Source organism: Cetorhinus maximus, chromosome 3, assembly GCF_964194155.1.
Source record: "Cetorhinus maximus chromosome 3, sCetMax3.hap1.1, whole genome shotgun sequence".
Classification (NCBI taxonomy): Eukaryota; Metazoa; Chordata; class Chondrichthyes; order Lamniformes; family Cetorhinidae; genus Cetorhinus; species Cetorhinus maximus.
Window position 1 is genome coordinate 201338962 of NC_135881.1, and position 13072 is coordinate 201352033.

Consider the following 13072-nt stretch of genomic DNA (forward strand, 5'->3'; position numbering starts at 1 on the left):
TAGACCCTCAGTACGCAAACACCAAGTGTCACTACGTGCTGAGGTTCTACCTGTCCCCGGTGTTGCGAAGGATGGGTCTGGCCACGCTGCCGCGGAATGCTCCAAGTAGTTGGACCGTGCCGTACCACCTGTCCCTGGTGGAAAAATTTATGCATAAAAACACCTTTGACCACATGTCCATCAGGCAGTGGTCAGCACATAACGTCCTAGAGGCCCTGTGGGAAAAGGAGAGGGTGGATCCTGTGGGATGGTTCCCCGAGCAGACTGTCAAAGTCATTTGGCAGAATGCCTCATCACCAGAACTTTCCAACAAGCACTAAGACGTAGCTTGGCTGGTGGTGAGAAAGGCCCTCCCCGTCAGATCCTTCCTACATGCCAGGAGTCTCACCCCCTCTGCACGTTGCCCTCGAGGTGGCTGCGGTGGGGACGAGACCGTTGTTCACCTCCTTGTGGAATGTGCCTTTGCAAAGAAGGTCTGGAGAGAGATGCAGTAGTTGCTGTCGAGGTTCATCCCGAGCAGTTCTGTGACACAGGACTCTGTGCTCTACGGGCTGTTCCCAGGGACACACACCGAGACAAACATCGACTGCAGCTGGAGGATCATCAACTCGGTGAAAGACGCGCTTTGGTCTGCCCGAAACCTGTTGGTCTTCCAGCACAAAGAGTTGTCCCCGACCGATTGTTGCGGACTGGCACATTCCAAAGTCCAGGACTACGTGCTGAGGGACGCACTAAAGATTGGGGCAGCCGCCGCAAAGGCGCAATGGGGAAGGGTCGCTGTCTAAGACCTTTCTGCCACAGCGCACCGAGAGACTGGGAACTGTTTAAATCCCCTCGGGCTGTACAGCTCACAATGAATGTAATATTCATTGTATGTACCAATGGATTTCGTGATACGTGTTGTAAAAGTTGAACCTGTTTGTATTTTTGTGATGGTGATTTTGAAATGGTTTGAAATGTTGTTTGAAGATATTTTGTGAATAAAGTATATTTTTGCAAAAAAAAAGTGAAGAGTCTTAGGGACTCGAAACGTTATTTATCTCTGTCTCTCTCTCCACAGAAGCTGTCAGACCTGCTGAGTTTGTTCCAGCACTTTCTGTCTCAGATTTCCAGCATCCGCAGTATTTTACCTTTCACTTGACATCCTCACGAGGGTGTTTGTCGATCGCGTTGCGAACTTCCCTTGACGTTGTTTTGTCCTCAGCTGCGCGCCGTTGTGGGCGCGGCGGCCGGATGTCACGTGTCCGCCAGTGGCGTGTGTTGGGGGTGGGGTCGGGGGTCGGGGTTCGGACGGTTGGCCGGCATGACGTGTTCATGGGAGGAGCCGTTGGTGGTGGGGGGTGGGGGGTGGGGGGTGGGGGGGGGCGGGCGATGGGAAGGGATGAGATGAGATGAGGTTGGTTCGGTTAGGTTAGGTTCAGAGGTCAGGCCGGCGTCACGTGTTCGCGGGAGGAGCCGGGGTCAGAGGTCAGGCTGGCAGCGGAGACGGCAAGATGGCGGCGGCCGCGTACGAGAGCCTGAAGCTGTGAGTACAGATCGGATTGGGGGGAGGATAGAAATGATTTCCGCTTTAACGTTTCGGATCTGATTTCGGGAGGGATATTAAACCGGCTCAGGATTTAATTTTGTGTGTTTATTTTTCCCGTTTTGAGGCACAGGAGGGCGCGGAGAGCGGGGGAGAGGTTACTGTGTCCCGTGTGGGTTAGTGAGGCTGTGCCTCCTCCTCCCCTCCCCTGAGCTTTGGACCCGGGGCTGGAATCCAGCGGCCCGGGAAAGCGGGAGAGGGGGTGGTTTAGAGAGAGGAGTGGGGGGAGTGGAGTGTTCCCCTCCCCCGGTTAGGGGAGCCTGATTGCGCAGGGGGGTGGGGTGGGGTTGAGTGAGGCAGCGAGTACTCCTGTGAAGTGGAGTAAAGGTAACTTTGTTGTGGGTGGGGAGGGCCCACGGTCTTTGCTGCCACACAGTCAGCAACAACTTGCATTTATATAGCTCCTTTAACGTCACCCTAAAGCAAAATTCAACAGCAGGTATCGGGACAGACCACCAGCAGCTTGCTGGAAGAAGTTTTTAAGCAGCATCTCCAAGGAATCTAGAACTAGGCGGCACAGTTTCAAGATAAGGGGTCTTCCCATTTAAAATGGGGATGAGGAAACTCTTCTTGCAGAGGGCCGTTAGTCTTTAGAATTCTCTTCTGCAGGGAGCAGTGGATGCTGGGTCATTGAATATATTCAAGGCTGAGTTGGACAGATTTTTGATCTATAAGGGAGCAAACAGGAAAGTGGAGTTACAGCCATATCAGATCAGCAATGATTTTATTGATTGGTGGGCAGGCTCGAGTGGCTGAATGACATTTGCTTCTGTTTCTTATGTTCTTATGACCAGCCAGGAGTGTGTTGGAGTAGTCATGTCTAGAGGTAACAAAATCATGTAGAATGGCCTTTAGTTTTGTGATGAGCCTTATGGTGATGTAATGCAAATGTTCCTCTTATCTGCATCAACATCCTGTAGCTAAAAGGTGAGATGGAACTGCGAGGTTTGTTGATCATTATATCTGAGACCGTTTTTAAAAAAAAAACTTGATACTAGTGACAGTGACTGTATATGGCCCAAGTTTCTACCTTTTGATGGTCTTACTACTATTTTTTAAATTTGTTTTTGGGATGTAGGCAGTGCTGATTTGGAGCATTTATTAAGAGCAGGCTGGAGTGACCTGTAGTCCAGGTTGCTGGTGAAGTAGTTGGATTTTTGAGACTTTGCCAGTTTTCATTGTCATTTTTTTTCTTTCTGGCTTCAGGCCACAGAAATATTGAATTCAGGTTTGAAACTCACCAGAGTGGACATTGAACTCGTGTCCTCTAGGTTACTCATTCAGTGTCATGAGCGCTGCATGTCTTATTTAGTTCTGTAGCCTCTGTGTGTTTAAGAAAGAAAATCCCAGTTAAAATATTCAATGCACCACTGCCACATCAGACATTTTCTCTGTAACTATATTGCTTATCTCACTTGACTCAATATAGGCAATTTAAAAAAAATCATCCTTGGGATGGCCTGTTCCTACTTGCCCTGAAAAAGTTTGATACAACTGAGTGACTTGCTTGACCACTTTGGAGGGCAGTTAAGTACCAACCACATCCTTGTGGGGAGTGGAGTCCCATGTAGACCAGACTGGGTGAGAATGACTGGTTTCCTCCCCTAAAGGGCATTGATGAACCATTTGGATTTATAGGGCGAGCCAACAACTTCATTGTCACTTTTAAACTGCTGTGGTGGACTTTGAGCTTGCATTCTCTGTATTATTGGCCCAGTAACATAGCTACACTACTGTACCCTGTTGCCAGTTAAGAGCTTTCTTAGTACTTTTTAATGTCTGATTTCAAGCCATATTCACTTCTGGGCAGCACACCTCAGGATGGATATGTTATCTTTGGAAGGGTATAGTGCAGATTCACCCTAGCCCCTTAAAGGGTTACCTTATCAGGACAGGTTAGATGGTTTTGGTTTGTATTCCCTTGAGTGCTAAATATTGAAGTGTGACCTGATCAAGGTGTTTAAAATGATAAAAGGATTTGAGAGGTTTAGGGGAGCCAGTGGCATAATGGTAAAGACCGAACTAATGCTCTGGTGACATGGGTTCAAATCCCACCACGGCAGTTAGTGGAATTTAATTCAACTAATAAAATAAATCTGGAATTGAAAGCTAGTCTCAGACCAAGAAGCTATCACTGTCGTAAAATCCAACTGGTTCACAAAAGGAAATCTGCCTGCCCTGGCCTACATGTGACTTTGGGCCCACAGCAATGTGGTTGACTCTGCCCTCTGACATGGCCTAGCAAGCCACTCAGTTGAAGGGCAGTTAGGGATGGGCAACAAATTCTGGACTTGCTAGCGATGCCCACATCCATGAAAGAGTAAAAAATATACCGAGGATCTATTTCCTCAAGCAGTGGAATCCAGAACCAGTGGATTCTAATTTTAGAATTGGGTCAGGCCAGTCAGGAAGCACTTCTTCACACATCAGGCCATCGAAATCTGGAACTCTCTTTCCCCCCAAAGACTTTGGAGACTAGGTCAATTGAAGCTCCCAAGACTGAGATGGGTACGATTTTTATTAGGTGAAGGTTTCAGGATACTGAGCAATGGCAGATGGAGATGAGATACACATTGATCATCTAATTGAATGGTGGAGCAGGCTCAGTTAGCAAGCCAACTATTTCTATGTTGTTTTGCTAGAATAAATATGGTATGTTACTCGTACTTACAAAGTTGTTTGACGTAATTGAATAGTTGAATGTATGGTGGCACCGATGTGTTGTACTAATGTCTGTCTCATCAGGAGAGGTTTGCAAAAGAACCATTTTTTTCCTTGCTATAGTTCAGGTTAATGAAGGAAAGACCTGTTTAAAATGAAGGGTGTGCCCTTCTGTAAATGAGAGCATTAAAGGCAAATAATATTTCACACAGACCAGCCTTAGCATTTCAATGAACATCCGTTGAATTTTTAAACTGCTCAAGGTCATTGCTCCCTGTTCATTTGAAGTGGCTTTAGTTCTGACAATGTTATGTTATACCTTTGCTAGATATCAATACAACACAAGGTTTTAGGGCTGTGCGTATTGATTACAAAATTTGAATCCAGATGGTAGTGCTATCCTTGGCTAGGTATCAGTCTTGTCTCTGGGTAGCACTCTTGTTTGTAACTCAGAAGGTTGCGTGTTCAAGTCCTGCTCTAGATCTTTGAGTACAAAAATTAAGTCTGACACTCCAGTGCAGCACTGAGAGAGTGCCACACATTAAGCCAAGGCCACATCTCTCAGGTGGATGCAAAAGATCCCCTGACACTATTTCAAAGAAGAGTGGTGGGGGTAGGGATCGAGTTCTCCCTGTTATCCTGAGGCTATATTTATTCCCCGATCAACATCACAAAAAACAGATTATTTGATCATTATCACATCGCTGTTTGTGGGAGCTTACTGTATGGAAATTGGCTGCCGCATTTCCTACATCACAACAGTGACTACACTTAAAGTGCTTTGTTGGATATCCTGTGGTTGTGAAAGGCGCTATATAAATGCCAGTCATTTTTTTGCTTGCCAGCAAAGATTCAGACCCTGGTGTGTGGTGAAGTACTGATACTGTCTTATTGCCTACACAGTAATGTTCAAATGTTTCAACCAATGCATCATGCTACTTCTGCTAATGAACTTACTGAACATGTTACTTCAGTGTGGAGTTAGAACTGTTGTTATAATTGCATGATGCTGTGACTTCAATTAGCCTTTGTCATATTTATTGGTTCAAACCAAACATTATCATGGGGCAGGGGGTAGTGGGATGTGAACATTGATTTCATCATGATATCTGGCTGCAATCCATATGGTAATGCTTGATTTGCATAAAGCAAGGCACAAACAGAAAACCTGAGAGGGGTCATAGTGAATAGCTCAATAGTGGTATTGAACATGAATCAGTTATGTGGGAGGAATTTAGTCAGTCAGTATGTTGGACTCCTGGAATCTTTGGTTATCCTGCTTGTTCAGAGGCCATCCCTCTACAACATCAAGTTGGGCAGCACCACAGGGTTTGTGTATGTTAGAAATTGTGCACTTTTATGATATTTTAATAATGTGACTGCTTTATTATTGATTTCAATAATGAGTAAAATAATAGATATAATTAATCACTATTAGTGCTTAAAACAAACCATGCTCTGTTGGATATGTGTTCTTGTGTTTCTATTTTTATTCTCCCTTTTCCATTTAACAACTGTGGAAAGAACATGGACAGCAATCTGCTCCCCGGCCTTGGCAATGACACTTTGCCACAGTGCTAGAAGACGCAGAGTGATCAAATGAGTTCTCAGAGCTCTGCTTTGATTCCTTGTCTATTCCTGTCAGCTAATTGAGATTGCAAACGCTGTGAAGAGCATTGCACAATACATAACCTGTGCCTTATTGCCCAAGTAACGATGTTCGGGTGTGATATATTGCATTTCAATCATGCTAGTGAACTTTCTGAGCATGGTTACTTCCAGTTGTAGAGTTAGAACTGTTTTCTATGTACTTGCATTTAAAAGAACTCACAAACACGCCAACATGCTTCACAGTTGGAAACGGGTGAAGAAACTGAACCTGAACTGCAGAGAGCGTGAAGCAGGAGGGGAGACGGAAAACTCAAGTGAAGAGATGGATATTGAAATGCTTCTCAACAGAAGTGGAGAGATCTAAGGGTTTCAGGGAAGGTTTCTGGGAGAGGGCTGAAGCAATGAAGGCCCTGTCACTAATCTCCACATAAACTTGCTGTGTCCTTGGGCAGCTTATTTTTAAATATCTTGATTTATATTCTGACTATTTGAATTGTTCCCCTTTCCTTTCTTGAAGGCACCAGCTCATTCTGGTTGGAATTCTTTGGGACAGAGCAAGCAAATCTGTCCTGGTCAGACCTTTTCATCATCTATCAGTAGTCACATTGTGGCTGTAAGTTGGAGTTTGCACCTTTGGTGAATTGTGGAAGAGTTGAGTGACCTGTGATACCTTGGGAGCACTTCGAGGCAGCATAACATTGGATAGAGCTTTTTGTGGTTCTCAATGTCTCACATAATCATAGTCATAGAGGTCTACAGCACAAAAAAAGACCCTTCAAGTCTGTGCCGGTCAAACAAGTACCTAACTATTCTAATCCCATTTTCCAGCACTAGGCCCATAGCCTTGTACGCCATGGCATCGCAAGTACACATCCAAATACTTCTTAAATGTTATGAGGGTTTCCTGCCTCTACCACCCTTTCAGGCAGTGAGTTCCAGATTCCCACCACCCTGTGGGTGAAAAAATTCTTCCTCACATCCCCTCTAAACCTCCTTCTCCTTACCTTAAATCTTTGCCCCCTGGTTATTGATCCCTCCACCAAGGGGAAACATTCTTTCCTGTTTACCCTATCTATGCCTCTCATAATTTTATGCACCTCAATCATGTCCCCCTTCAACCTCCTCTGACCCAGGGAAAATAACCCCAGTCTATCCAATCTCTCCTCATAACTAAAATACTCCAGCCCAGGCAACATCCTGGTAAACCTCCTCTGCACACACTAGTACAATCACATCCTTCCTATAATGTGGATTCCAGAATTGCACGCAATACTCTAGCTGTGGCCTAACCAGCGTTTTATCCAGTTCCAGCATAACCTCCCCACTCTTATATTCTATGCCTCGGCTAATAAAGGCAAGTATCCCATATGCCGCCTTAACCACCTTATCTACCTGTCCTGCTACCTTAAGGGACCGGTGGACATGCACCCCAAGGTCCCTCTGATCCTCGGTACTTCCCAGGGTCCTACCATTCATAATGTATTCTCGTGCCTTGTTTGTCCTGCCCAAGTGCATCACCTCACACTTATCTGGATTAAATTCCTTTTGCCACTGATCAGCCCATCTGACCAGCCCATCTATATCCTCCTGTAATCTAAGGCTACCCTTCTCACTACTTAACACCCCACCAATTTTCGCGTCATCCGCGAACTTACTGATCAACCCTCCTACATAAGACATCACTGTGGTTATGATTGCCAGCAGGGAGGGGTGAAGCTTTACCAGAAATTATACAGAGAATGGATGTTATTAAAACATTGCATAGAAATCAGTCTAGATAAATTGCTCTGTAATTTAATGGAGAAAGGCTGGTGTATCATGTGGCAGCCTTAAATGAAAATGTCCTAATGAGCAAGCTGATTAATTTTATGTTTAAAATGCCCAAGCAGTTCCCGGTGAACGTGGGGATGATGACTGCAGCTTTACAACTATTATTAACAATGGAGACCACTGCTAGCAAACAAAACGATAATGGGATTAAAATAAAGTAACCAATACCCAATTCAACAAAGACCTGCTGTTATATAAATAATACATTTCAGAGATGGAGTTCAAAGCTGTTGTCTCATTTTGGAATGTGGGCATTTGACATTCTTCTAGCGGGACTTCGAAGAGCATAAGAAATAGAAGCAATTTCCACACAGGCCATTCAGTCTTTCCAGCCTGCTCCACCATTAATTAAGATCATGGCTGATCATCTACCTCAACTCCACCTTCCTGCATGACCCACATATCCCTTCATTTCCTCTAGAGTCCAAAAATCTATTGATCTCTGCCCTGAGTATCCTCAACGACTGAGCATCCAGTCATAGGGTCGAGAATTCCAAAGATTCACAATCCCTCCGAGTGGAGAAATTTCTCATCTCAGTCCAAAATGGCTGACTCTTTATTCTGAGACTGTGACCCTGTGTTGTAGATTCCCCAGCCAAGGAATATAACCTCCCAACATCTACCTTCTCAAGCCCCTTAAATTTTTATGTTTCAATGCAATCACCTCTCATTCTTTTAAACTCCAAGGAATAAAGCCCTAGTCTGTACTCAATCTCTCCTCCTAAGACAATCCGCTCATCTTAAACCCTTTGGGATTCCTGCTTTATTTCCATCGCAATGTGTTGAATATAGGACTTCATTTTGAGATGATCTTGTGATTGTCAGTCGTGATGAATTTGGGGGGCAGGATAGGTGAAGCTTTACTGGATATTATACTGAGAATTAATATTATAAAAACATAACGTGGATATCTGTCCAGATAGATTCAGCAAAGCTGTTGGCACAAGGACTAGTGGGCACAGATTTAAGGTTTTGGGCATGAGCCAGAGGGGTGGGAGGTGAGGAAGAAATTTTTTACACATGGAGTGGTAATGACCTGGAACTCGCTGCCCATGAAGGTGGTGGAAGTGGAGATTATGAATGATTTCAAAAGGAAATCAGATGGACACTTGAGGGAAATAAACTTGAAGGCTTACATGGACTGAGTGGCTTGCTCTACAGAGAGCTGCCAGGAATTTGATAGACCGAATGGCCTCCTGTGCTGTTATGACTCTAAACGAGGGAGAGGTAAAATCGCATATTCTGTCCTGTCGTGGTGCATTACTGCTCTACGCATTTCTTAACGCAGCAGTTTATCATTTATGTTTTGTAATAAGTGTGCACTGTGGAGCCTAAGTAAACAGACACTCCCAAAAATCAAACACCTGCTGACAGGCCCAAATAGCTGCATTGTAAAATATTCAAGAGGCACTCGCCAATTACAAACTACAAGTGAACTGAACCTTTTTAAAACACGGGACACAGCCTGGCGCCACACTTTAAAATCTTTAAAATATGTACTAATCTGAGCCTGAGGATCTTGATGTCCGGTTGTCGCTGGATTACTGTTTGTCCACACCAACCAACAGCTGCTGCCTCGGCTTCCAAAAGCAACCTCATCCATATGTCAGAACCTGCGTACACACCCAACTCCACGCAGACCCAGAACCTGTGTGCACACCCAACTCCACACAGACCCAGAACCTGTGTATACACCCAACTCCACGCAGCCCCAGAACCTGCGTACACACCCAACTCCACGCAGACCCAGAACCTGTGTACACCCCCAACTCCACACAGACCCAGAACCTGCGTACACATCCAACTCCACGCAAACTCAGAACCTGCGTATACACCCATCTCGACACAGACCCAGAACCTGCGTACACACCCATCCCCATGCAGATCCAGATCCTGTGTACATACTGCCCCTGCGCAGATCCAGAACCTGCGTATTCACCCACCCCCAGACAGACCCATGACCTGCATATGCACCCATCCCCTCACAGACCTCGAACCTCCGTCTGCACCCATCCCTGTGCATTTCCTGGCCCCACACACAGACCCATGTGGACCCTGAGCCAGTGCATGTACTCCTACCCACAAGCGGACCCTGAAGATGCACAAGCAGCAAGTCCAGAACCTGAGCATGCACCTGACCCCAGACAGTATGGTTATCCATCGTCTTGAGAATGTTGAGAGGAACAGCTTTCACTATAGTTACTGTAGTTGGCACATCAGTTTTGGGATTGCTGCTTCCAATCTTTACCTTTTAGCATTGCTGCTAAATCCAACTGATCGGGTGTTGATAATCTCAGCTGGCTTGTTGGAAGAATGTTTTTGCAGTAGATTCAATGACCATTTTGAAAATAACAGCTACAAAAATAAAGCAGCTGATGCCAGTCTCTCGGGTGTTATAATTTACAGGTTTCACTATACCAACAGTTCACTGTTAACAATCTTAAATGCTTTAAGAAGTTATAAATCCTTTGATCTAGGTGGGCTGCATGTGTGCACAGGCCCAGGGACTTGAGCACAAAAATCTAGGTTGACACTCCAGCACAGCACTGAGGGAGTGCTGCACAATTAGAGGTGTTTTCTTTCGGATGAGACATTAAACCACAGTGTCTCTGCCCTCTCAGGTGGACGCAACAGATCCCACGGCCATTATTTCGAAGAAGAGAAGCGGAGTTATGACCAGTGTCCTGGTCAATATTTATCTCTCTCAACCTCACTAATACAGATTATCTGGTCATTATCACATTGCTGTTAATGGGAGCTTGGTTACCGTGTTTCCTACATTCCAACCACACTTTGAAAGTGTTTCATTGGCTGTAAAGCGCTTTGGGGACATCTTGAGATTGTTAAAGGCACTTTTTAAAAATATATATTCTTTCTTGGGATGCGGGCATTGTTGACTAGACCAGCATCTATTGTCTGTCCCTAATTGTCCTTGAGAAGGTGGTGATGAGCCACTTTCTTGAACCGCTACAGTTTGTGGTGTAGGTACACCCACAGTGCTTTTAGGGAGGGAGTTCCAGGATTTTGACCCAGCAACAATGAAGGAACGGTGATAAATTTCCAAGTCAGGATGGTGAGTGGTTTGGAGGGGAACTTGCAGGTGGTGGTGTTCTCATGCTGCCCATGCCCTTCTAGGTGGTAGAGGTTGCAGGTTTGGAAGAGACTGTCAAAGGAGCCTTGGTGAGTTGCTGCAGTGCATCTTGTAGATGGTACACACTGCTACCACTGTGTTGGTGGTAGAGAGAGTGAACGTTTAAGATGGTGGATGGGGAGCCAATAAAATGGGCTGCTTTGTCCTGGATGGTGTTGCACTTCCTGAGCATTGTTGGAGTTGCACTCATCCAGGCAAGTGGAGAGCATTCCATCGCACTGCACCCTTGTAGATGGTGGGCAGGCTTTGGAGAGTCAGGAGGTACTCATCACAGAATTCCCAGCCTCTGACCTGCTCTTGTAGCCACAGTATTTATATGGCTAGTCCAGTTCAGTTTCTGGTCAATGCTAACCCCCAGGATGTTGATAGTGGGGGATTCAACTATGGTAATACCATTGAATGTCATGGGGCGATGGTTAGATTCTCTCTTGTTGGAGATGGTCATTGCCTGGCATTTGTGTGGTAGGAGTGTAAGTTGCCGTTTGTCAGCCTAAGCCTGAATGTTGTCCAGTTTTTGCTGCATATGAACATGGACTGCTTCAGTATCTGAGGAATCACGAATGGTGCTGAACATTGTGCAATCATCAGCGAACATCCCTACTTCTGACGTTATAATGGAAAGAAGGTCATTGATAAAGCAGCTGAAGGTGGTTGGGCCTAGGACACTACCCTAAGGAACTGCTGCATTGATGTCCTGGGGCTGAGATGATTGGCCTCCAATAACCACAAACATCTTCCTTTGTGCCAGATATGACTCCAACCAGTGGCAAGTTTTCCCCCTGATTCCCATTGACTCACAGCTTTGCTCATGTGCCTTGATGCCACACTTGGTTAAATGCTGCATTGATGTCAAGGGCGGTCACTCTCACTTCAGCTCTGGAGTTCCAGCTCTTTTATCTGTGTTTGGACCAAGGCTATATTGAGATGAGTGGCCCTGGCGGAACCCAAACTGAGTGCCTGTGAGCAGGTGACCAGGTTATTATCGAGTAAGCACTGCTTGATAGTACTGCCTGACACCACTTTGCTGATGATTGAGAGTAGACTGGTGGGATGGTAATTGGCTGGGTGGATTTGTCTTGCTTTTTGTGTGCAGGACATAAGGACAATTTTGCACATTACTGGGTAGATGCCAGCGTTGTAGTTGTACTGGAAAAGCTTGATTAGCAGCATGGCTAGTTCTGGGGCACAAGTCTTCAGTAGTATTGCTGGAATGTTATCAGGGCCCGTAGCCTTTGCAGACTTCAACTGTTTCTTGATATCACGTGGAATGAATCAAATTGACTGAAAAATGGCATCTGTGTTGCTGGCGACCTCAGGAGGCTGAGATGGATCATCCATTTGGCACCTCTGGCTAAAGATGGTTGCAAAATAAATAAATATAGTTCTTTTTAAAAATTCAAACAGGTGTCTTAGAAGACCCCAAAACTACTGGTCAGGAACAGATAGCATCCGTGTGTAGCCCTGGATGAAACTTCAGCAGTGTTTTACTAATTAGTTGTCATGTAAAGTTAGCATTATGTTTGTTTATTGAAAAGTTGAGGAAGTGCAACAGGAATGATGTATTGGCTCGTCAAATGGCCGGTGCTAATTAAGGTGAATTTGCTGTCCAGATAAGGCATGAGGTTCTTCTGCTAATTGTGGCCCTGTTATCAGTATTGCATTACTTTGTTTCCTTCCTAAAGTTGCTGTTTTTCTTTTGCTTGTTAATCTACTTTGATGTTTCGATGTAACTCAATTAACTAAAGGAATGGAGTTAGTTTTAGGAAGTAATGTTGAAAGTATGGACTAGAACCCATTGTTTGTCTTTCCTGTATGTACAGTGAGAGTTCTCACTGTAGGAAAGTTAACATTGGAAAGTTAAAAGCAAAAAACTGCGGATGCTGGAATCTGTTTTTGTTTTAGCATTGGAAAGTGGTGTGTACCTGTGAAAGATATTTGGTAGCTTGTACCTCGCAGATGCTTAATGATAAAATCTAGAAGAGGTGTTTCACCCAATGAGAATCATGTACTATGGTCCAGGGTGTAAGATTGCTTCTGTACAAAGATACAACCAGCTCAGATATGCCAAACAACCCAATTACCTGAATGTTCCTACAAGCCAAACTCATTGCCATTGGTTCTGGGCGTCTGCACATAATAGTACCCAGGACTCACATTTAATCACTAATCACTACATTAGACCCTGATCGACCACTTGCCTAGAACAAATGTTATTAAGTATTAAATCACATCTA

General features: G+C 44.9%; 1 protein-coding gene across 2 annotated transcripts in view; it reads left to right on the top strand.

The window, feature by feature from the left end:
- The first annotated feature begins 1273 nt into the window (after positions 1–1273).
- Positions 1274–13072, top strand: part of sacm1lb (SAC1 like phosphatidylinositide phosphatase b) — a 71965-nt gene continuing 60166 nt past the window's right edge. The window contains exon 1 of one of the 2 annotated variants that reach the window (XM_078539622.1): positions 1274–1525. In XM_078539622.1, the coding sequence (XP_078395748.1) occupies positions 1494–1525 (32 nt within the window). In that variant the 5' untranslated portion in view covers positions 1274–1493. The remainder of the gene's footprint in view (positions 1526–13072) is intronic. The other variant, XM_078539621.1, reaches the window with a different exon arrangement.